Raw genomic sequence first — 26,154 nt, 5'->3', positions numbered from 1 at the left:
TCAAGCATGTGACTTCCGGTTCCTTGGATTGAGGCATAAACTAAACGCGGTGAGAAATGGACGTGTTTAATTTACTATCTGATATCCAATGAAAAGACTTGTTCCTTAAAAGTTCCTAGACTCGTTCAACATCAGCCGAGTTTGCAATGTTTGTCCGAAACGTCAGAGCGCAAATCCGCCAATGACAAATCGATGAAGGAGAAGAGACGTATCTTACGTGGTGAGTAAAATATATTCCATGACTGTAGTAAAGATGGCAGGTCAACGGCGAATCAGAAGCAAGGAAAGGATTCGCTTTTTAAATCTAGTGATTTTATCAAATGCAAATTTAAATGCAATTTTTCGTTACTAGTTGCATAATTGTATCGATGATTGAATAAAATTTAGTTGACAGTATAACTATATATAATCAAAGATGAGACATGAGATATTTCGTGGCTTGCCGACAATTTCTCTCCTAACCTCTTTAGAGTATCGCGTACTCTTGTGACAGTGTTAGCTCAAAACTACAGAGATTCATATGCTAAATAACTTCAAGTTGGAAGCGTTTTCTTAAAAAAAGAATTTGAGAAAATATTACGCGTCTGCGAACATTCATGGGATATACTCGTGTAAATCTGCTTGTTTAATATCATCCGAGACATGTCGAATGTGCATACGGTAAATAGTATCATTAGTAACAGAAATCGCGATTGTCTCGAATGCAGACTATTGAGCGGTGGTGGTCTTGTCGCCGCTGGCTTATACGTCTGTCATCATTCCAAACAGCATCAGCATCAAGTGGGGAAAGCAGCGATGTACTCGATTGCCTCTGGTATGTTTTTATACGAGCAAGTATAATATTGCGTTACATAGCTTTAATACTGTGATGTTTTTATTCGAATTTGCCGAGACGGCGCTTGTATTGTACCGAATAAAAATTTAATCGATAAAACATTGATAAATTATGATAGATTGATGTGAAATATTTATAAATTTCACTTACAATATTTACATATGTAAATAATTCTATTTCCAGTGCTAGTACTTCTTGGCACGGCTAGAATTTTGGATTTACCACCTTTTCAAAATAAATTCAAGCGGAGCTGAGCAATAAATCATTTAAGCAAATATACAAATCCACAGCACTTTGTAATGGTTGCATAAATAATGTGAGTGTGATGCAGAAATATTTATATATTTTTTCTTAACGTATACCTTATCTTATATACATATAAATGGGAATGCTATTGAGTTTATTTTAGATAAATTTAGATATGATGTTTGTTGAAAAGTTGTAATATATTGTACTGATTTATTAAGATTTTATATAAAATTATAATTATTTCTTTTACGTGTATTCGTACTTCAGATTGTAAACTCAATCATAGCATCTCAAACCTATGCTCAAATAATGTCTTTGACGTCTAAATTTTGGATAATACAGATTATAAATCATATTATCAGTCCTTATATTCCTGTAAAAACATACAGGATGTTCTATATCAAATTTTAAAAAATCTTAGAATATATACATCAATATACTTAGTAGTAATTTTCTGGTATATCGTATTCTTGTAGTAAAAATATAATTTAACAGGGGGGAGGGGGAACATATGGATTTTAAATATTATTTGTAGATACTTTTTTTTTTTTTTTTTTACTACGTACAGACTTTTTTTATGTTTATCAACATTCTATGATATCACTTTCTTTGAAGAAAAGATTATTAAAGAAAAAATTAGACAGAAAGATAGAAAAAAACGTATTTTGTTTCGTAAAATATTTCAGAAAATAATTGGTTTTTTTCCTTAAATGCGCAACATTTTTCTCATGACATATTTATCCTCATCTTTAAAGCTTCTAAACTACGGGAATAAGGCGAGGCTTTATATTATATTGTTTGCGTCCCTTTCATAAAAGGTTAACACGGTGCGAAAACATCAAGAGTGCGCGCGCGTGTTGCACGTGTTGCAAAACGTCAAGCCACGTGCGTGTGCAGCGCAGAGAACGAGCCGTAAACGCTTTCATTTGTGCGCGCCCGCACACGCTCGTTAATATTCGCACCACGTTACTTCCTGTTACGTTCGACGATACACTTATAGGACACACCGGCTCTGTTGTGCAGAGCGATGTAAACTCGTCTACCTACACTCTGTACGAGTCGATCGCCTACGCGACCGAAACGTGTCCCATGGCAAAGCGCGAGTATTCGTGTTCGCTAATCAGTCATGTTATACTATAATCACATATTTGAATTCGGTTTAACTCATTGAAAACGTTTATAAAGAATTTTTTCAATCGTAATTATTTTTATCCTTAAAATTCCTTAATTAATCTCTAATTACTTTTTTTTCTGAACAGTTTTGATATATGTATAAAAAAAAGTGAATATATACTGTTCTCAAAGATCTAAAAAATATTATTATTAGAAATTTATTTTATACGGAAGGAAATCTAAATAGGACAAAAATTGACTATTAACAAATCGTACATTATTAATTATCTTACATTTTATATCATTGTTAATGAAGTGACTACTGTGTCGATAAGGTAACAGACTCTCTATGCATATTGTTATTTACATAGGTAAAAGGATTTACATAAAAGATATAATTTAAATAGAAAAATATGGATTCACATGAAAAGATATTTTTTAAAAAATAGTTTTTAATATATATACAATATATATATATATATATTATACAATGCTATACATATTATATCTACTGATTCAAATTATATCTACTAACTAGCAGGATCGGTATGACAATCGGAACGTAGATTCTTTATAGATTCCGCGTAAGTATACTTTTCCGGCTATACCTAAACTGTGGATGCGTGCGACTTTTGTCGATCCTAGGCGAGGTCGCGTCTAAGGTCGTTCTCCGGATTCTTTGGCGCCACACCTTGAGCGGATGAGAAACGCGGGGGGTTTACGCGGGACGTCCCGTGCACGGCCTCTGCCGCATCAACAGTCCCGACACGCAGAAGATCGCTCTTGTAATACTTGGAACATGGGGCAATCCCCATCCGGTATACGTTCGGCGTGTCCGTTACGTGTGTTGCCTGTGTCCCGCTCGCGATGAAACGACGATCGGACCCGTATTCCACGATGTTCCTGATCCACCGTGTGCATCTTTAACAGAGGAAACGGGAGATTATTAGAAGTAAAATTTGCGTGAAAGATTTCCTTTTGTGTAAGAGGTATTTATTCTAGATTGATGAAGTTAAACGTGTGCGGAGCTCTCTTTTATAACAAAAGTTGCAAAAAAAATATATATAATAATTTCAAGGAATGTTGCTCAGATATCGTAAAAAGATGATCCAAAATTGATTCTACAATAGATGTAGAATAAGATATCTAAAAAAAAATCAGAATTTTTTTGGCGAAATACTTGATTCTAAATTTAAGGAGGGAAATTAAAAATTTTTAAAATTCTCAAATATGCATCGTATTAAAAGACTGAAATGTTTTACATATCATATATTATTTTTTTCATTTTCCTCATGAAAAAATTATCTTAAGTTTGACACGCCGATTATCCAAAATTTATTGTTTGATATTATCCGGAGATATATGCTCTTTTTTTTTTATTTTATTTTTTTTAAACGAACACGCTAAGATGTAAACATACGGTTGGCCGGAAATGCGGTTTTGCAGCGTTTTTTAATTTTTCTTTCTTTAATGTAGCGAATCGTGCACGATCGCAGAAATGAGCATGTCGCGTATCTGTACGTGTTCCGGCGACTCACCGCAGTTTGCCAGACTTTGGAAACCGGGAATTTCATTGTTAATACAATATTATGTAACACGCGCACATACAGTTCGGAGGAAGAGATGCGCATCGCGCAGTGTCGTGCACTTTAAATGGCATGCGGGTAAAAGAAAAAGAAAAAAAGGAAGGAAGAAGGAAAAACGGAGAGGAGACCAGCCGCGAGAAAGGATCAAGGTCCTTTGTTGCATTCCCGTTTGATAAATCCAACGTTCCAGTAGATCGTTCGAAAGATGAGAGAAAGCGAACCCCAGAGTATGGTGCGCTCCTTGGGATTGCGTCAACGCGTAATTGCAAGACCGTTCGTTCCAAAGGCCCTTCTTAAAGTGAGCAAACGTCATATTAACGGAATTACTTTAAACGCCTCCATATACATATATCTATTGTGTATATATATATATATATATATATATATATATATATATTTTGACAACTCTTTTTTTTATCATTTCGAAATATATATATTATTATAAATATAATTTTACAATATTATATACATAATTGAAACGTAATTTTTATTCTCAGTTTTGGTCCAATTAACGCTATTATTTTTATTCTATTTTAATTTCGAATGTCGAGCAAAGTATTCGTGATCGGATAGCGCGCTATTTTATCTCTAATAATAATTTTTTTATACAGTTTAAATTTGACCAAAGGTATCTGGCCAAAGATATCTTTCCTGCACATCTCTATGATGCGTCAGCGAGTTCACTGAAATTAGAGCAATGATTTGATTCCTTCGTATGCCAAATGCAATATTAAATTACTCGTATTGAGAGAGAGAGAGAGAGATTCTAGAATAACTGTCTGCACGTATCGATCGGATTATTTCGAGATGTAACATTTGCATCTCAGATAACTAAGTTCTATCGATTAAAATTGTCGCTGCTAAACTTCATATTGCAGCCAATTTGGTCTGTAACGGCACAAATTACATACATCGAGATTATCTTCGACGCATTAATTTTTTTTTTTTCCGATATACCACGTGGCGAAAAAAAATCGCATTAGAAAGAATGATTTTATTCGAAAAAACATATTTTTAATTTTAATAAAAATCTATAATGTTAGAATATAAATGACAAATTGTCTGTTTAAGATTAACGCGATAGTTTGTATGCGTGTTTAAAACTTTACTCAATCTTCAGCTCGATTTAGTGCAAATGTCAACTCGGTAATTTGCTTCTTCCATCTTTACAATGTTCGCATGTAATCAACTTGATTGCAAGAATATCCTCATTTTTCTACGGAAAATAAGTGAATTAAAAGAAATTTCTATCTTGTGAAATTATAAATTCCTAAGGAATTACCTAGAAAAAAAGAATGATAAATTTTTTATTCAAAATTAAGATATTCTGAAGAGAATTTTTTTCTTTATTTTATTTCTATAGAATTAAAATTCATCTAAATTAATTTTAATCTGATTCCAATATATGTTATCAGCATGAGAAGTTTATGATAAGCATAATCTCTACATTAAAATTTTCAATTGATTATTGCTTAAGTCACGTAACTTCCACTTTCGTGGTACAGATATCATTTGCAAAATATTTTCCAATGCGGAAATGTCTGTTCTATCGATTGAAAAACTTCCGCTTGTATTTACATTCGATTATCGATAATGACGTGTCTATAAATATATCATCTGACATAACGATCTCTTTATCTGTTTCGAACCATATATTACGCGATAAATTTGACAGTTCGGGGACCGATATTAAGCGCGATTCTAAATTAAGGAAGTCACCCGTGTCCTATCTCCGTCGTGCGATCTTTGCCCTTCGACAGAATAGGTATTACAACCTGCCAGCGCGGCAGAATCGCCGCGGGCGCCTCGTGGCGCAGAAATTCTCGCAGAAATCTGTAAATTGAGAAAAGAACGTTGCACAAGAAGCGTGCACCGTTGCATCTCACCTCCACATCAACCTTTAGGACCGGCAGGAGGCACAAATCACATCACGCCGCATATACATATGTACGTCTTCGCTTGCTCGCTCAGCTCGGCTTGCGAGGAATTTATTACGAAATAAACTAGATTCTTAAGGTCGCGACGACATATTCTGACGCAAACACCGCGATGCACCGCGTTATTACGCGTGACTAATGAATAAATATCTTTTCTAATCCTATCCATATCGATCGTCAAGGGATAGAAGGAGCGAGATGCGTAAGCGTACTGTTTCATATATCGCACTATTTTATTTGATGTAATTTATCACAAAAAATAAATTAAATTCTTAAGAAATTTTGACCGATTCCTCTGTAATAATTCATCTAAGGAAAAAGGGGGTTCGCGTATTCAACGTTAATTATATGTGAGCATACATATTCGGCATGATATTTTATTTAGCAAATAAAGCAAAACCAAATTGAGTTTTTTTTATTGATAAACTGTTAAGCTGAGTGAACCTTAAGCTTTCCTTTCTAATCCTATAATTATATTATTTATATTTATTTATGTTAGAATAATTTTTGTAATTATTCTTCTAACATTATCTCTTTTCAGAGATGTACTTTTATAGTTTCGTGAAAATTCGTGAGGTGTTCGCGGTAACGTGAAACGTGCGTTTCGTATCGCCACGCCGAGACCTTTAGGGCCGAATCACACGCGACGAGTCACGCATCGCGTTAGCGATGCACGCACAGAGCTTTACGCACGCTGCTCACGCGTACACGTATCCTCGCCAGTATTAGCACCGTACAACCAGGCATGCACGCCCGCTGGAATACTAATGCCTTGTGGGACACGCTCGGTCGTCCGCGTAAAATCCGTCTTTTATCCTCGTAAGGTCACACACCGTTCGCACAACAATCCGAAGAGAGCTAATGTTAATGAGAAATAAATACTATATCAACTGATGATTGTCGACAGAAGAGATTCGTTAAAAAACAGTATTTAACAAATCGGAATTGTAAATTTTAATACATACCTATCCTTTAAATTAATACATATTTTTTTACGGCAATTCCTGCCCGTGCATTTCTTTGCTTTACATTTTTTATTTTGTTTCGTATTTTTTATTTATTGGCAAATATTAACAATTTTTAATCAACAGATTATTTCATGAGATGGGTAACGTTCTATGAGAAAATGTTCTTCTATTATTAAGACTTTATAATGTAGAAATAATTTCTGATTGACTTTATAACTAGACGTTTAGAGATCGGAAATATATATTAATTATTATCGGCATTAATTTGTTAGAAAAAATTTTTTAATATCGAATCTATAGAAACAAACGCGAGGATTTAAATAAAATCTTTGAAGCTGTATCTTTTCTCTCCGTCTTGTTTCTTCTTCTTCGTCTTTTTATTTATCTTACGCGATAGCGCGAGAACCCGACGCAATCCTTCCGGGATTTATCTAACAGTATAGACCGAGTATCTTTATCCGTTATATGACACTTAGTTAAATAATAATTATGTCAATAGCATTATAATATTTTATATGAATTAAGCATCGTAATAAAAAAACCTTTTCATTGGCAATTTTTTTTTCTTTTTTTTTCCTTCAACTGTGTGAATTATAGTTGTAAAAACACACGATGTTTAAAAGCATGTTGCAAGATATAAGAATATATCATTCTGATAATTATATATTGTTGAATGAATTATAGTACACATTTTCTCTTAAAGTAGAGAACAGAAAAAATGTAAAATAAATTAGAGACAAGACATATTAAAGATATTATAATTTCATTAATTTCGAGTAAGTTCGATGAAAGCTATAATCATGATTTTTAGTTAGCGTATTGAGAGATCGCAGGGTGAGCGTGTCAGCCGTGGGGGCTCTAAGGAAGAAGGATTCAGGATTCTTTTGTACGCGTATACAGACAAAGCTGTTGCCGGCTGTGCTAAAAGAAAACTCAATACGGTCTACCATTACAAAATCACGGCGGTGTACGCGAATAAACGCGTTAATATCAGGAATTACTTCGGGAATATCGTCGGATAGACAACTTGACGTCTCAAGCATCTGAACGTAACTCTCCCTTCCGGCCGTCATTTTTTTAGGACGTGACCCTTTTTATCAAAATTAGCGCGTGGTGCGCCCTTTGCCAAGACTGTTCCCGTATTATCGAGCGGTATTTGTGCTTATCGTTAAACGTTTCTGCAGCACGCAGACACGTTTGACGTAATCCTTATCCCGAAGCGGAATGGAGATTACGACGTATTGCCTTTTGCGTGAAAAGCGTCTATATAATCTCGCTGGTATTATCGTGAATACATTTAACGAGCGTTTTGTATTTTGCTTATTTATATCCACTTATTTATTGCCACAATATTGCTATTACGAAATATTTTTAGCGCATCTTCTAAAGTTTAAATGTATGTACATGTCAAACATAGAATCTTCCAATATTATTGAATCTTATATATGACTGGATTTTCTAACTCGCTCTAATATCTGAACTAATTATGTATGCTAAAAATATATGTAGTCTAAGCAAAAAACAACTATATTAATATTACAATAAATTAAAACAGAGATATCTTTGCATTCATAAAAAAAAAAAAAAAAAAAAAAAAATTCTCTTCGCTATAAGGATCAATAATAATGAGAAAAATAGGTATGGTATTTTCTTCAATTCTAAAAATGCTAATTTATGCCGCATATTTTATTCGACCGTATCGATACCTCTTTCTGAACGTGGCGAAATATGCAGAATTCGATCTTGTCGCGCGGTTATATAAATCGATTTCTATAATTTGAGCCAAGCCGATCCCCGATCGAGTCTGGAGCGAAAGAAACCGCGAGTTTTCTCGCGGCGTATCGTTGTCTCTCGCTTGACACTTCCTGATATCTAAAAAGGAGGAGAGCTCCCTCCCCCTCGCGAGACGCCGAAGGGGGCCCCTTCCTCGAGGCGTGGTGTGTCGGTTTATATAATAAAAGAATCGCGGGAGAGCAGGCAGAGGAAAGAGGGGGAGAGGGGGGATGGTTTCAAACACATATATACACCAGTCTCGCGAAATATCGACACGCGGCGGTTGTGTTACGCAAGAAAAGCGCCGCGGTATACCGGTATTATTCTGGGTTAAATAATATTATGTCACGTGAGGAAAGCGCGAGGACTTGTGCAATTGAACGCGTGAACGAGCTCGTTCCATCGGGTCAGCCGAAGAAACTTTGCTTCCTCTCTCGATCCCGTCGCGGATTTTATCTCCCACCGCAGCCTTTCTCCTTATCGTCATATGTATATTCTCCGTTGATAATGATTACGTCAGAGTCTCGTGAAATATTTAAATTTCTTGACTCTCATTTAAATACGATTTATTAAATATATCTTGTCAATTAGCAATTGTAGATACGCACGAATTGAAAATTTAAATGAATTTTACTTTAATAAAAAATTTAGATACAAAAATACGAAATTGATGTGGAATTTTATTAAAGGAAATCGTCGATTTATATAAATATTGTCTATTCAATAAACCTATTATTACACTATAGTATTACATGTTTAACAAAATGCGTGGCAATTTTTTCAAAAATCTGTATCTGCACTCGTATTTAGATATTGGAAGAAGAAATATTCACTGATACCTTCTAAAATGACATAAAATTTCATGTTATGAAAATAATTAGCACCTGCTTTTCGTTTTCGTCGACCTCTTCGGATTGCATCTAATCACGCTGATCTTACGTAATGTCGCTTAAGGATATCTGTTCGGCACCCACACGACGAGATGCATTCATCTCGTCTCTCGCATAAATGTCCCGAGCGCACCGCGAGGCAGAAGCCAAACCTTTAGCCGATCTCTCTCACTCATCCGGAGAAAACGTGCGCTGACTCTCGAGAAGGGGGTGAGGAGAAGACGACGGGCACGACTATCGTTCGCCAGTTCGTGTCTACACCTGGTGCAATCGCGAGACCTCTTCGCCGAGTACCGGTTCGCATAAAGATATTAAGCAACGTCTGACGTAATCGCGCGCCCGTAGTCGTTCTTAGATATAATCGTCTCCCGCCAATTATCCTCTCTTTCTTTCTCCCTCATCTCTTCCCGTTCCCTGTTCCTCTTCCGGCATCCTACGTTCTTCATTTTTTGCGTTGCAACGTTTTATCGCTAGCTACTTGTAATGATCTTTCCGTGAGCGTCGATGATTCCTTTATCTATAGATATCAAACCCCGAATTTGAAAATTAGAAATTTAACAATTTTATTTTTAATTTAAATTTCTCTCGCAATCAGAATTGATATTTTTTCATATTATTGCGTACGCGTTTGTCGGAAATGACTTCACGTAAATCGCTAAAACAGAACGATCTCTCTAACGGATTAATATTTGTCCATTCAGTCACAATCGCAGCAGCCTGATATTATCTGGATTTGTTGGATTTTGTTTTATGTAATCGTTTCGGTTTAATCAGAATAGAATTCTCGAAAGGAATGATCTCGTAATTTCCGTTCCCGGATAATAAAGTAAATTGACGGAATGCGCGATTTCAGTAGCGAAATCATCTCCACGGAATCAAAGGAACAGTCGACGCACGCGTCCAGAATACACGAAAGATACGGAATGCAAATCGCCGGATGCGTTGGAAATGAAGGAGACGGAGAAGACGAGATGAGGCGAACGCAGGGATGGGGATTGTACGCGTAGAAGGAGGCAGTTTGAGAAGTAATTTGCGGCCAGGAAGGATGAGAAGATCGCGTCCCGTTCGGTATTTCCTCGCGCGTGGATGGCGTGCGAATCGGTCCAGGTCACCGCCGCGCGATGATGGCGACTACGAGGATGATGATGATAATGATTGATTGTCGCTGATGATGATGATGATGACGATGTTGAGTCCGTCTTACAAGCCACGGGCAATCGCGACTTATGTTCATATATATATATATATATGATGCCTTTACGTAAATATTCTTATTATAGTTGTCTCGCGCGAAATGTTTCTTCGCTCATGATGATCTCGCAAAACTTCAATCTCTCATTGTCGATTTTTCGAGAATTTGAATCAGAGGACGATAACATTTATGTAAAATTAAATTTAATTGTTGAATTGAAAAAAAAAAATATCGGTTTTTTTCCCCCAACTATTTATTCATCAATACTGAATATTCCAGTGAATAAATTTTCAAAAATTCTTTAAAATTGCATTCAAGATCAATTCAAAAAGAAAACTTTAAATTGTGTTTCTACTTATTACAGAGAATTACGGTCTTATCCAAAAGAACCTGTATACAGTTTCCGATATCGGATATTTCTCGCAAACGGTAACATTCATCGCAAACGATTTATCCGCGTCTTTTTGTACAAACGAAAACGTGTCCTTTGCCTGTAACGACGCCAACGACTGCGCCGAATTATATTAGTCTAAAGTCCTAATTGCATCGATTACAGATATTTCGTTCCGGAATCGTTAAATGTGGCTCTCTCGAATCGAGCGAGCAACGACTTCTCCGGCAAAATCGATTTATGGTCTAACGAACTTTAATTGAATCTACCGCGAACGTTACACTCGCGTATAGAGTTAATCTGAAAAAAAAAAGAGAAAAAGAGAGAGATATATCGGATATCGGTAATCAGATATCGATCCCGTGAAATGACGAAAGAGAAATAGTCTTTATCCGTCAGGCCACTCGTAAAATTATACTCCTGCAGTTTTGCATTTTGTCGTTTAGTTCAAAGTGTACGTGTACATACGTGCGATAAAAAATGTATAAAGTCAAATATGTATACTTTTGTTTTAAAATCATCTCGAGAATTAATCTTTAATTACATAAATATATAAAGAGTTTCGATTTTTTGAAAATTATGCGTCTAATTCCACATACAAAATTATAGCCATATTTTTCGGTTTACAAAAAAAAAAAAAAAAAAGGAATACGGCGGATACTGTGAAAAAAATCAAAGACATTCACTCGTTCCTTGTTTTCAAAGGAATTAGATCGTCACGAGAACGACCTCCGCGAGGAAAAGGAAAGAAGAAGAAGGTCATTTGAACGGTGTTGCGCCACGTGTGGCCTCTCGATCTGCACGAGCTTTTGTGTCTCTTGTGGTCTCACAACGCCGACTTCCGGTTTTACGCGCGCTCTGTCGCCGTTGTCGCTCTTTCTCGACGTCAGCGTAATTGACTTTTGCGCAATCGCATCGCCTCGCTCGCATGCAAACTGCAGGATAAACTTTTCCGTATCGGGAACGCTTATGAAATAATCCGGTCTCGGGGATCGTTATAATATCCCCCTCCCGATCGATCCGAAAGATCCGTTTGCAGCTCCCGGCGAGCTGCGCGATGAAAGGGAAAGGATGCTGTATGCAAGGATGCGCTCGCGTCATTCGTCTGTTTGTCGTATTAACGACGTCGAAATCGGGATGAATATATTTTCAATCGAACATTTCGATACATTTAGCAGCCGCCAAAAATCTGCGACATTTTCCATCCCTTATAAATATGTATTTGTGTCTTCTTAAAATATAAATAATTTTTATATAATGTGAAATCAGTGAGATCTTATTTTGGAGCGAATTTTTTTCGTTACACATATAATCAAATGTTAAATATCTCATCATGTGCAAGAATATCAGATATCAGTCGCAATTAAATGTCTGAATTAAGAGTCAACAAAAGTCAGATGTAATCAATCGTTGTAGAATTAGGATATATAAGCTCTCAATGTACGAAGTCTTCATCTTTATGAGATACAATGCTTTTGTACAACGCGACAAGTTACGTTGTCGTATTCTTCGTATCGGAACACGAAAAGCAGCGACTCACGCTGCTCAATCGCGTCGCGACTCTATCCGAGGCACGTCGAACACGGCACGTATATACATAGCGCTATCAATAAATCTATCCGGGATGCATCCTTTAAGATGTTCTCGCTGCTGTCGGATTACCCAACATCGGCAAAGCACCCGCGCCGATCTCTGCCCCGACAGAGTTTGGGGGGGGGGGAAGGGGGGGAAGGGGAATAGGTTAGCTTCGTGCGAGCAAATCCGCTCGTGAAGTAACAGAATAAAGTTGCGCAAGCCGTATCGTGGGTGAGAGAAGACGGTACCCGGAGAATCGAAAGAACGCGACGCAACGGCGTAGAATCGATAAGGAAAACATTTTCCATTTATCGTCGGCTTTTTTCGCGTAGAATAAAGGAGCTTTGAATCCAACGTAGATAATTCGACAGAGAATTAGACTCGAGCGTTTTATCAACTGTCAAATTTTTTTTTTTTTTTTTACATTCGAACGATGTGCGAAGTATTCTTTTCACAGTCATATCAATAGCTTATCATACTTGATCTTTAAACGAGATCTATGTCTTGAAATTAATCGAAAATATAGTTTGAAATATTTTTCATTAAAACAATACATATGAAGTGTGGAAATCGAATATCAAATGGAAAAAAAATATTCATATATATACAAAAAGTCTCACAAAAAAAAAATTTAACATGCGATACATATGTAATAATTTAACAAGGAATGAAGAATTTTTTTTCTGCGATAATTAATTTAATTATAAATAAAGTGACGTTGATAAATAATTATAGATTTCATATGTTATTTATTATGGTATTCTCTGAGATTCGCGATAACACGTACCATCGAGAATAATTCTTGCGAAATACACACCGTTTCTTCCGATATCACCGTAGCCTCCTCATCATACCGACGCCTTTGGCGAAAGACGGAGATAGTCGAAAGGAAGAGAAAGGACGCTTCGCGAGAGTTCATCGCGTTACGTAAGTGACGTGAATACGGCTTAAAGGTGCGGTGGAAGCGCGAAGATTCCGCGATCGGTTGTCGCTCTGACATTTTCTCCGTAAATACTAATAGCATGATGCTCTCGCGATTTGTCGTTTGATTTACCTCTCGCTATTTCTCGCCTCGCGGCTACCCATTTCAACCGTTGCTCATTAGGATCGATCCGTACATTCGATTTTTAACTCTTATCTCGAAGTACGGGTTTGCGAGATCATTTGTTGGAATTTATGGCAAGACGCGAGCAAAATTCAATGTATCCGAACGCGAACGACGAACAATTTATCGTCGCCGAGAAGAGTAGGGGTGGAGTAGAGTAGGAAACGCGAGGGACGCGAGGAAGAGGATGAAAGACGGCGATCCTGATTTCTGAAGAAGCGGGACAATAACGCTTTCGGAAAGGACCGTTTTTCTCGTTCCTGTTATTGTTGGAGTCGGGAATCGTTCGCGGGACTAGTCCTGTGTGAGAAAATTCCCTTGCGCAAGCCACAGAAGGGACAAAGGACACTTAGGATATATGTATCCTGGCACGTTTCATCCCCGTGCCTTCCTTTATCTCGCATGGTGTTTCTCTCCCTCGTAGGATTTTTTTTTTCTTTACACCACTTGCCGTATCTTTCTTCGATGTGTTGCGACGCGCGACCAGGTAGCTGGCCTCGTCCTGCCAATAGGCATGTTCCCTGCGACCGCGATCCTAAAAATTTTAGAAAACCTGCGGTCGTTGGTAATAAACACGTCGTTGTAATAAACACGGCAATCGGACATCGACCCACGATAGACCCGAAAGTCTTATTGTCAAATTAATTCTATTGCTGTTCCAATTTATTAAAATTATTCATAATTTTAATGTCTTAATTTTCTAAAATTTCAATTTACTGCCATCGATATAAAATTTTAGTCACTTCCTATTATTACTCTAGCTGTTTCAATCGAGAGATTCTTCCTGTTTTAAATTGAAATCTTTCCTCCTGAATTGTGTTAATTAAACGTATAAGCGATAATTTTATTAACAAAATTTCGTTACTAAAACGAAAAAAATAACGAGATTTTATTTCTGATCTTGTTGGATAATATATGAATTAATTATGAATTATTTTAATAATATATAAAATTATGCGCAACCTCATATATTACGTGTCTTTGCATTCAAATGAAATGTGGAAAAAAAAAGAGTTGAATTTAGTCGAGAATTGAGATAAGTATATTTATCAGGAATATTTATCTCGCATCGAAATATAACGGTGCACTCACTGTTAACGTTAGGATAATATCATGCTTTACTTAACATCACGATAATATCGTACTTTACCGAAATCCCGCTCCGGGCTACACTCTCGTTAGCTACGAATTACGTGTATCGAAGGCTCCTTCCTTCGAAACTTTGAACGAATTCGTGAAGAAATGAAAGAGACCACCATTAGCGTACACGTGCGTCTCAGAAAGTTCGTAGAAGCAATTTTCATGATGGCACCCACCTGCGAGCCCTAATCGATTCTTAAGAAGAATAATGACGCCGACGATAATAACAATCTCTTTGTTGATAATAGAGTGAAAGTGGTCCAATAAGTGGCGTGCTGTTGAAATTCAGAGATGTCGCGTGTCACGGGAGCTCCGCAACTTCTTTTCGCTCTTCTTACGCGAGGACGAGAAACATCTCAGACGGATGTCACTTTCGTGAATGGATTACGCTTTCTTCATGACGAAGAGACATGAAACTGACAGGACTGACGAACTTGTATAAACAAAATTTCATAGAATAATAATCGGTCAGTTTTCTATATAAACAATGTCTTCAGCTTCATCTTCACGCATCGCGTATTACGAAACATATCAAATTCAAAACAGATACATTCTAATGTTGAAATAAATTGTATTGAAGATTATTAATTAATTCGTAACGATACTACGCACAAGAAAACTCATAATTGTAAAATACCAAAGTATATACATACATGCAATTAATCGTTGCAAAATCTAACACGAAAGTTTAGAGCCTCTAATATCGCTTAACGGTGGAAGCAACAAAAAAATTCTAATTTCATCCGAAAGAAAAATATTATTATCATAGACTGCTCGCTCTTCTTCTTTAGATTTTCTTCCCAGCATCCCTGAATGTCACATACGATTAGCATCAACCCTTCACCGTTTGAGCGCACGCGAAGTGTCGAATGAGTCTTCCGTAATTCGACGTCCCTCTTCATCCCCTAGCCCCTTTTCCTCGTCGTCGTTCAACGAGATGCGTACGCACACGTGCGTCTCGTGGCTCGAACAAGATCATCTCGAATCTTGTACGAGAACCAGAAGGAGAGAAGCCGACGGCGTGGCGAGGGGAAGGAGGGTAGATCGAGGAGGAGGCAAAAAAGGGATTGGAAAGGAAACCTGTAACGGTCGTAGGAGGAGTCGTGGGAAAGCGGTCGGCGGGATCTCGTAGGCTTTTTCACCCGATGGTGCTTACGCGGGCGAAAGGGGGAGGAAGAGCTCGGCGCATTGTCCGACACACGACCGGGGATGGTCCTGCTTACGACCCTCGTCGACCTCTCTCCTTCGCCCCGACGGTTCGCGCATTCCCGTAATGACGCAGGAACAAGGAGAGGGTTTCTCCCATCCCGGGGTGAGATACGTCTGATTTATCGCATTTTGATACTCGTCAGGCGAAAGTCACCCTCCTTCTCTCCCTCCCTCCCTCCCTCCCTCCCTCCTCCCTTAATGAAATATCCACCCCTCGTTGATGTAATTATTGTAATTTATCCAAAGAGTTGCTCGAAAAACGCGAGGCTGATAATAAAATATAATAAAATATATTTTGATATTTAGTCTATATATATATATATGAAATAATTGTATTAATAGCGAATTTTTTATTTAAAAAATGAAGCATTCTTTTTATAATGTATTTTTTATACTTACTCAGAGCGAAATCTATTATTTATATTTTGAGACGAAATACAAATATAATTTAAAGAATTTTTTATATAACAATAGTCAAATTATAGAAATCCGAATATTGCACGCGCAAAGTATCTAGCAACATTAAAAACAAAATATAACTTAATACAATAAATTTCTAACAAAAAATAAATAAATAGAAACGTTCCTAAATATCCAATTATTTGATACTTTACACCTCGTCGGTTATTATTACAGCTGGTTACGCAAACTACGTCAAGTCACTAGGCTTGACAAAACTTGCTAACCCCACGTTGCAAATCTGGTTCGCGAAGGATATCGGACTCGTTTCACGTACCCCCCCCCCCCTCCCGGCTTACCGTTTACACGCGAAACTTTATGCAAATGAATCGCCATTCACGATTACGCTGTCGCACGCAACGCCGTCTGCATAGATCTCTATCCTCCTTGGAAAAAGAACTGCGCTACCCGGTATGCAGCAGCCCGGGTGTCAAGTATGAAATTTCGAGTACGTCCTGCGAAGGAGACGCATTGAGGGCGCGATTTCTATGGCGTAATCACGTTTCAAAGGAAGCGTAATTTCGCCGAATCGCAAAGTTCTCGTCAGTGTTGCCTTGCCGGTTCGTTTTTTTTTTTTTTTTTTTGGCAGCTTCTTTCCCTCTTCCTCTCTGCGATAAAAAAAAAAAAAAAAAAAAAAAAATACTGATGCATGGACTCGACATCTTTTTTTATATAACATTTCAAATTAATATGCCTATTTTTTTCACGCTGATTGTTTCACGTTTATCAATCTTTCACCAGCGAATGCTTAAAGTTCGGAAATGTAGGAGCTGATTTAAGACAGCGTTTCGTTAGAGTTTTTTTTTTTTTTTTTTAATCTTAGAGACCATCTTGCCGGATTTTCTCATATTGATGGAACACCTGCTTGGATCCGGAGAGAACCGTTTTAAAGGCGATACGATTTCTATGGGCAGTTCATGGTGCGTATACCTTCGAAACTCCTCTTCTAAACGCTTCGGCCACGTGATTGCATTATGATCGAATACCCACGACTGAAAGAATTTTTATGCATCTCGGGACAGCAGTTCTTTATGTAACCATTATAAATGACTCGGATATCCATTGATATAACTTTTGATATGATTTTCAGAAATCTAACTAGTTTGTGAGATGTATCACCGTAAAACTATTTGCAATGAAAAAAAATTACGTAATGTATGCAACATGTACCGCGTCTATGTGAGTGTAAGATTTTTTTTGTTTCTCTTATATATTTTCTATTATTATTCCTATTTATTTGAAAGCGATTTTTATATACTTCAACAGATAATATAAGATGTCTCATTAGCGATCGAATCAATTTTTTTCTACTTGTCGTACGTTTTTGAAACGATCGATTAAGTACTTGCGCACGAATAGAATTGTGCCGCCCTTTATAACACTCGCGTTGGTCACAAAGTAACGTTCGTACTTTTTAGAAGACGCGAGGTCAACCCGCGTTTTATTTAAATCCGCAGGATTAATCTAAGCGGTAAATCGTCCGAGCAGTTTGTTCGACGACTTGACAGTATCTGTCATTCTAATTCCCGGGGTGATTTATCAATTTAACGTCAGCAACTGCCCGAGACGCTTTCGAAGGTCGAAAGGGATAGCGAAGTAACGAAGGCAATGCGTAGAGAGCGAGTGATGAATATTTTACGCGAATCAAAATTCAGAGTTGATACTCCGCTAAAGTTATTGCAGGTACAAGCGTACTTCGTGGGAATTAATAAAATATAAAGTAATCAGAATTCGCATGTAAAAATGCAAAGTAAATATCAAGAATTAAATCTCCAAAAGCATAATAAAACCTTGAGAAATAAAGTTATTTCTAATATTTCGAAATATGCCAGTATCGTAATATTAAACATTAGACAATCGTTTAGTTCTACAATTTTTTTTTTATCATATATGATATTCCAATTTAGATTATCATAGGATTATTTAAAGTCGGACGTTTCTTTTCTAATTCTCCGAAATCTTTTCGATTAGAAATATTTATATTATAATCAGTCTATATTGATCTTTTCTCCTCAAATATCCCGCATGTAAATATCGATTATCGAGATTCGAACATCCCGCAACTTCTGTTCTAACTATATCGGTAATGATCGCGCAGAGGAAGCGGAAGGGCCAGACCGGCGCGGACCGTTTAGATACGGAGATTTGTTTCTTAGAGAGAGAGAGAGAGAGAGAGAGAGAGAGAAGAAAAACCGATTTGACGAGGAGAAGCGGGATGGAGTCCGGAGCCAACGCCCAGTCAATCTCGAGGAGACGACTAGAAGCGATCGTCTCGGTCGGAGCCCTCCGAGCAACTGCGGCCACCGACCGATCGACCGCGACGCTTCCTTTTAGGCATAAATTCCACCTCGGAGAAATACCCGCGGGTGCTGCCGTAAACACACTGTCGCAGACAAGCCGGTAAACTTTACACGCTTCACGCGTCATATAAAGGGGATCCTCAACTCAGAAATTCACTATGCATGCACCGCCCGCGGTGGTCCTCCTCGAGATCGCGGTTAATTACTTGACTGAATAAAAACGAAAGAGAAATCGTTTTTAGTCGAGCAACGTCGATGAATTAAAAGTGCAAGGCTCGACAATGTTAATCGCGAATGATCGGAAAAGATCTGACATTCGATGAACCAGCATTGAAATAAGATTCTCTTTTGTAAATTTATTTCGAGTTTTTTCTCTCTTGGATTTATCACGTGGACTGTTTGCGCTGTTAAATTTTTGATAATTGAAATTATTGATTTCAAGCTTTTGAACGCTTAATTTATTCGCATATAATTTGTCTTCGATTTTCTTTTTTATCACGTAAACTATCGACACTCTTAATTTTTTAACTTTGTTTTATATTAATCAACATTAATTATTTTTCTTTCGGATAGAAAATTAGATAGAGAAAATCAATTAAACCACACAGTCAACTTCGATTAACTCTCATGAGAGAACGGTACTATATACCTGCTTCTATTCTAAGCAGCCGCTGTGCTGCGTCTTTTTCCTCGTCGGAGCGAAATGGACGCCCGGAGCGTCGAAGACGCATCGTCTTGCGTTTGTTAATCGCGTTGGATGACGGATATCAGCTGTTACGCGCGATAATGGGCGCTCTCGTAATACCGGATCCGCCTGGATCGTTCCGAGGGAAGTCGGCTGAGCCTCTTCACGGAGAGTGGAGAAGGAGGATCGGAATGCAGTGACGGCGGTGGCGGAGATGCTTAATCGAGGGCGAGTAGCTGCGACGCGTAACGATACTTTAAAGCCGCCACCGTGCGGCCGCACGTCGCTCGGGAGCTATAATCGCCCTGGGAAAAGCGTCTTTGCCCGACGTCGGTTCATTCGTTAGCCAGTACGTCTCCGAAGGCGCGGTGCACCTCGTCCTTTTTCCTCGAGACGATGGTTAACCGGTGGACTACACCTGAAGCGGAACGGCTTTGCTAACCGATACCGATTAACGAGGAACAATAATAAGTTTTCCTCTTATATTAAGTCGTTCGCAGTCTTTTGCCTGCGTGTGTGTATTCATAAATGTATATATAAATATAATTCGATTATATAAATAAAAACAAATTTGTATATAAATATACTTATATAAAAATAAACAGAGAAAAATATTTATGATACCGATACATTTTTGAGATCATCGGATTCAATCTAACGCAAATTTTATTAAAAATAATATATAGAATTTATTTTGCCAATCTATTATGGAAATGAGCCACGAGAAATGATACGGCAAATCCGTTCCTAATCTGGATCGATTAAGTTAATAGTTCGTGTAGTAAGTTATCTGTATAAATGATGTTTCCGTAGATCGATATCAAGTCAAGTTATATGAAAACGATCGTTTCCCATGTCCATTAAGTTATTTAAATTTTTCAAAATAATTTATGAGATCGAATATAAATCAGATGGAGAGTTTTGCGCGCAGATACTAGCGAGTCTTTTTCGTGCGGGCGGATGATATAATTCTTTTTTTTTTTCTCTTGCCGCGCGTAACTACGCATCGCGAGTTGCGAGTTGATTAAATCGCCGCTCGACTCTGATAAATGCCATCGTAATTATTACAGTTTTATTAACTCAGCGCAGGATCTCGTAAAACTACACAGACGCTTTCGTTATATCTCTATTCCCTTAAAACGGCCCCGATATTTTGCCTCGGCGATTTAATCGCTTTGAATAGCTTGTTCGCATAACTGCAGCCATTCATTAACGAACTCTGCGTCGTCTACGATGCAATCTACTTCTGCTCATCTCGGTAGTCTTAGAATACAGATCGTCCCAAAAACAGTGACGGATTAATGAAGTATTACGGCAGAACTGTACGATAAATAATATCAATTAAAATATCGCAATTTACGCGAGATATTACAATAATAATAACATTTCACACACAATATTGTGTGATTTATCGCAGTGAGATTATCGTATCTTCAGAAAATAACTTTGGTGTTAATAAATGCGTGATAACCCGTTCGATTAATTTATTATTACAATAATAAAAAAAGAAGTAATCACATATATCGAGATTATGTAAGCAGTCCCAAATGAAAATTATATTGGATAAATTAAGTGTTTTGTATCGGCCGCATTTGCTTTTTCGTATTCATATGTCAAATATTTAATTAATTTCATTTGAATGAATATGTCAACGATTTGGTTGTAGAACTCGTAAAGCTGTCATCACGAGCATCATCGCGAAAAATAACGATTCAAAAATAAGTGCTCAATATTCCTTCGCGACAAACAATCGCGAATTGCTGTACAACTCGTTAAATTTCAGTGGACTATCAACAGGTAGCATGCAAATTCTAACTCGCTCTTCAAAGCCCATGAAATCATAATTAATGCGCCGCGTTGTTTTTCAAGGGTCTCTCATCGTCTCTCGGTGCAATTACGAGATACTCTGTTCCCCTCTGGTTTGACGTTTCGCGTAAATATATTTTAATTTTATTCTTTATATACGCATACATGTGCAACCGCGGATTCACGTATTTCAATGTCCGTTTCGCGAAAGCCATCCGGTCTGGGCTTAAGTGTCTCTGGCTGGATCGCTGGCAACATTTTACGATATGCAGATAAGCCAGCGAGGGATGCGGGACTATAAATAATTGCCGCGAACTGGAAACGGTGGCTTAATACCGCGTAATCGAGCTCTACGCCGCTGGCCGGCAATTATTATATCGAAGCCGGAAAAGTTGCGCGCGCGGATTTATCATTATCTACTGCGAACGTTCAATCGATGTCGATTCGTATGAGATTAGCCTTGGATTCAACGTACCGTTTTATCTATTTCACTTCCTGTCGCACGGAGGGATGCTGAAAGGATGGCAAATTTGTCGAGAATTTTTGCATCGCGAATATTACGTATAGGCACATTCTTGATGCTAATTTTAATCAAATTTTATTCACTTTTATTTTGCATCTTTATTTTATCTTATGCGCATTATATATATTTGTATTATATATATTTTCATAGATGAAAACTTTGATAATTGTTGCAACTATCGATATTGAATCGAGACAGAGCCAGCTCCACCTTTTTGCCTTCATTTATCTAACACCCTCGGAAAACTGCAGGAAATTACCTTCTCTATGCACCGTGGCCAGCGATCGGTTCGGTTCGACCAACCGCATAGCGCGAGAGGCGCAAAAAAAGCGCTCTCGAGAAATAAAACAAATCCGGTACACGCTTCCGGACGCATCAAGATTCCGCTTGTATCCCCTGTCCGTAGATAGGTGTACACCCGAGATACTTGAACGGAGGTGGGTATCCGCCGCGCTCCGAGACTCCTGTGTGCGTTCGAGCATGTAACGATCGCCGTCTCATCCTCGACACAGGAAGAGGAACAGGTTTTTCCATTTTTCATGGTCTTATCGGCCTGCCTTAAACTCACGAAGACGTCAATTCCGCGGATGTTGCCGCGACGAAAAACAAGGACGAGAGCTGGATGTAACAGGCGGTCTCAGACTGACAGGATGTTCGCGGCGCGATGTACGTTTCGAGTCGCGTAACAACGTAAACTGCGCTTCTCGCGCAAAATAAACGGAATTACGGAAAAAGACGGAGAAAAACCTGGCGATTGATCACCTTCCATCACCTGCTAATCGTACAAAACAGATTCACGCAAGTCACATAATCTCAAGCTGTAATTTTTTCATCTATATACGCTTGTAATATGTATAAATCTGCGAAATATCATATTTGACAGATCTCCCGTTTCATTTTTTCATTCCACAATTTTCCTATACATTGTGTTTTCAAACATATATTCAGCAAACAATTAATCCTAATTAATATTATGTAGTTACTGATGTAATACCGATAAGGTATGTATAATCAATGAAAAAATATTTGCTATTGCGTCAAAGAAAAATTTTGACAACTCACTTTACTTGTCTTATTTTATATTTATATTGTTTTTATTATATTTATATACATTACATTTCAATTTCTAAGTGAATATATAAAGAAAAACATTACTATATATTTCTTTATTTATATATAAAAATAAGAATAAAATTTAACTTAAACTTAAAATTTAATCTCTTAAATTTAAAAGACTTGCTAAGAAAGATATCTATTCTCGGATTTGCTATAAACAATGTTAGTTATTCTCTTATCAATCTTATTCTCTTTTCAATAATTATGTAAATTATGGATATATTCTATTCTCTCTCTCTCTCTCTCTCTCTCTCTCTATATATATATATATATATATATATATATATATATATATATATATATATATACTGTAGGGCACTTAAAAAAAAAAAGATTTAATCCGGTAGATGAAAATAATCTTCAATGAAGCGCGATAGTATTATGGTGTGTTATAACCAAGGGGACGATCAGCAGTGTATCTAAATACCATGTACTTCGTCGGCAATGTCGTCGTTCCGTGTTAGGACACCTGCATCCAAGGCAAGATTCCAAAGACGGTAATCCACCTTATCCCGACACAGGATCGTACCGCGGAGATCCTGTGGGCGTGTCGGGATACCTTGGACCTAGTTTCGACGCGTATCCCTCGCTCTTCATCCCGCGTTGTTGGCTCTCTCTTCCTCCGTTGTCTATCTTCGTCCCACGCCTCGTACTTCTCTATTCCGCGGCCAGAAATTATTTACGATCCTTTCAGGAACCGGTAACATGCCCGAAGAAGCCCGCTACCGCTCGGGCTTAAAGGACACCCGCAGGATCGCGCTGGTACGTTAATCACGATCCACCGAGTCACGTTTCTGTCGGAGAATTTTCAATGATATAATCGAAGATGAGAGGACGCGGGCTGATTGTCATGAAAATTGGTAAGAAAAATGCGCCCACGTGGAAAAGCATTTACGAACGGATTATTTCCTCGATAAATTCGAGAAGAATTATTGCTTAGCAAAAGTCTTTTAAATTTAAATTAATTTTTTTAAAGTAAAGTTTATTCTCTCATTTTTGAAGAACAAACATATATTAATTTTTTTATATGTTTTCTTAAAAATTTATGATCATTTTAATAAAATCTTGCATATATATATATATATATATATATATATATATATAGGAAAAAATATTATATTTAATGTATAATGTATTTCTCTTTCTCTCTCTCTCTCTCTCTCTCTCTCTCTTCTCTATTTATATCTGAATTTTTCTCTCTCAAAATTCCTGTAGCTGTGAAGTCTTTTCTCGGATATTCACCGACGTTTCTTCGAAAAGCGACACTCTCGGCAAAGGGAAAGGCCGCGGAAGGCATTAAGCCGTAGAATCGGTTCCTCGACATATAGATCACTGCTCATATTTTCGGCTTCGTAGATTGTCCGAGATATCGATGAGAGGCGGAGCGGTCGGGCGATTCTCGGGTATTCGGAGAGAAGGGAAAAAGCTGCCACCTTGAATGAAGATGAAGATACATACAGGCACACCGAGAAACGTGGGCGGCCTGTGTACCGTAAGATCAAAGGCCGCGATCCACCATCGATCGAAATATTGAATGCCCACGAAATCCCGGTACCCTCGCCGCTCTTCCGATTCTTCCTTCTCCCTTCCTCGGCTCCCCCCCCCCCCCCATTTTGTCCGATCGCTATCGGCTCGGCATCTCAATGCTCGATGCTCGGTTGCCTACGAACCGGAGATTAAAGCGGAAAGCTGGTCGCTCCGTTGCGGCTGCGTCGGTCCACCGGAACTATCGCGACGTAGAAAGACGTGGCGCGGCCTGAGAGATAGATCGATTAACAGATATCGCTATCGCAAGGCTGATCGGTTGGACTGGTATCCGATATGCTGACGTCGATCAAACGAGATTCGCGCGTTATCGCGATGATTTTTATTCTTCCGTCTTTAGACAATTTTAATCAAAATTGAACCAATGACTTTGTATCTTTAATTTTGCACTCTTATTATATAAATATATTTTATTTTATTTCATTATCTCATAGGCGCTTCTCTCAAATAATCTTATCGCGAAAGATAAATTATCAAAAGAAAAGAGAGAGAATTTTCAGAAAAATTAAAACTAGCTGTATATAAGTAAATAATAAAAATACTAACATTTATAAAAAATAATTAAAATAGTAATATTTATAAAGATGTAAAAAAAATATGAGTATCGCGAAGAAATCTAACGACGGCGAAGAATATATCTTACATTTCTTCAATTTGTCCGACACACTAGGTCAATTCAGAAGAAAGGGCACTGCGAAACGGCGCGCTGCGAAAGATATACGGGGGATATACCGAAAGGGGGCTCACGTATAGAGAACTCTCAAAGGTGTAGTGTTACGAAAGACGAAACCTGTAATAACAGAGGCATCTGCTCTTTCTTCTCATCTTGTTCTTTCACTACCAACTGTCTCGCTCCCAACGGTTGGATTGGTTGCAAGTGCGCGTGCCCTCCTTCCCTCTCTCCTCCCCTTCCATCCCCCGCGAGAACCCTCTCCGGTCCAGATCCTGCCATCGCCACCCGCTGCAACCCCCATCGGCGACGATGTCGGTGGTGTCGCTGTCGCCTGTTCTTGAATTTCGCAGTTGCAGCTGCGGGATCGTCCTCAGGACGAACCTGAACAAGCGTCCGTCTGTTGTGCGCGGCGTCGAATTACATGGTCATTCAAATCATCGAGTGACGATTATCGTCTCTGAGCCGATGGCGCGTTCCGACAGCAGAGAGATCTCGTTTCGAGATTTCGCTGAAAATGTTGGATCTTCGTTTAACCCGGCTGTGTTTTTTCTTAGAACACATCTCGATCCGAGTTGGATGAAATACTGCGTAAACAAATTATTTTTAAGCACAAAAATGATAATGAAAAAAAAAAAAAAAAAATTCGAAAATGTATATCTCAAATATAGATTATAAAATAAAAGATGCTGTACATCTTTTTTGCGCGCGCCAAATATTTTTTTTATTAGCGTTATATTTTTTTATTTCGTACTTGAAAAGTTATCGTACACGAAATTTTATTCAATCTAGATCGAAGTATAATATTCTAAGAGAAGATAGAGCCCAACACAGTCATTATTAATCTTGTAAATCACACCTTTTATTTACTCTGTTCCTGATTACATAAAGGGTATTGTCGTAGTTTTAGGTATCTCTCAGAGAGTAGTTTGAAAAGATGTACAAAAATTTATATATATTCTTTGATATCTGAAATAAATGTATAGCAAAAGTTAAAAAATTTTTTTATTGTTAAAATAGGGTTAAAACGATCCACGATATGTGACTTTTAACGATTAAAAATATTTCAAATTTAAATACAGAAGGG

The 26,154-nt window shown here is 37.7% G+C and overlaps 1 protein-coding gene and 1 long non-coding RNA gene across 8 annotated transcripts in view; one reads left to right on the top strand and one right to left on the bottom strand.

The window, feature by feature from the left end:
* Positions 1 to 254: 254 nt before the first annotated feature.
* On the top strand, positions 255 to 25,700 carry LOC138935852 (uncharacterized). 6 transcript variants are annotated; one of them, XR_011447300.1, is made up of 5 exons: positions 255 to 539; positions 612 to 814; positions 1,019 to 1,151; positions 23,547 to 23,712; positions 24,068 to 25,700. XR_011447300.1 is itself a non-coding variant. In XM_070300701.1 (2 exons), exons 1-2 carry the CDS (start codon positions 643 to 645, stop codon positions 1,087 to 1,089), a joined length of 243 nt encoding a protein of 80 aa, XP_070156802.1. In that variant the 5' UTR covers positions 255 to 642; the 3' UTR covers positions 1,090 to 1,333. The 6 variants fall into 6 exon arrangements, 1 of the variants encoding a protein (XP_070156802.1); XR_011447296.1 differs by having other exon boundaries at positions 255 to 814; XR_011447298.1 differs by lacking the exons at positions 23,547 to 23,712; positions 24,068 to 25,700 and adding an exon at positions 17,246 to 17,483 and having other exon boundaries at positions 255 to 814.
* Positions 2,704 to 26,154, bottom strand: part of LOC138935855 (uncharacterized) — a 101,513-nt gene continuing 78,062 nt past the window's right edge. For both annotated transcript variants that reach the window (XR_011447302.1, XR_011447303.1), the window contains one exon: positions 2,704 to 3,118. This is a non-coding gene — a long non-coding RNA (uncharacterized lncRNA). The remainder of the gene's footprint in view (positions 3,119 to 26,154) is intronic.

The sequence above is a fragment of the Polyergus mexicanus genome, unplaced genomic scaffold (genome assembly GCF_030449975.1).
Source record: "Polyergus mexicanus isolate NDT 795.1 unplaced genomic scaffold, iyPolMexi1.0 SCAF_8, whole genome shotgun sequence".
NCBI lineage: Eukaryota > Metazoa > Arthropoda > Insecta > Hymenoptera > Formicidae > Polyergus > Polyergus mexicanus.
This window is presented reverse-complemented; position numbering and strand designations above follow the sequence as displayed.

Excerpts from the sequence above, each read along its gene's own strand:
- LOC138935852 (XM_070300701.1), top strand. The coding sequence starts at position 643 with ATGTCGAATGTGCATACGGTAAATAGTATCATTAGTAACAGAAATCGC. Across the intron at positions 815-1,018 it reads GATGTACTCGATTGCCTCTG|TGCTAGTACTTCTTGGCACG; the intron begins GTATGTTTTTAT and ends TTCTATTTCCAG.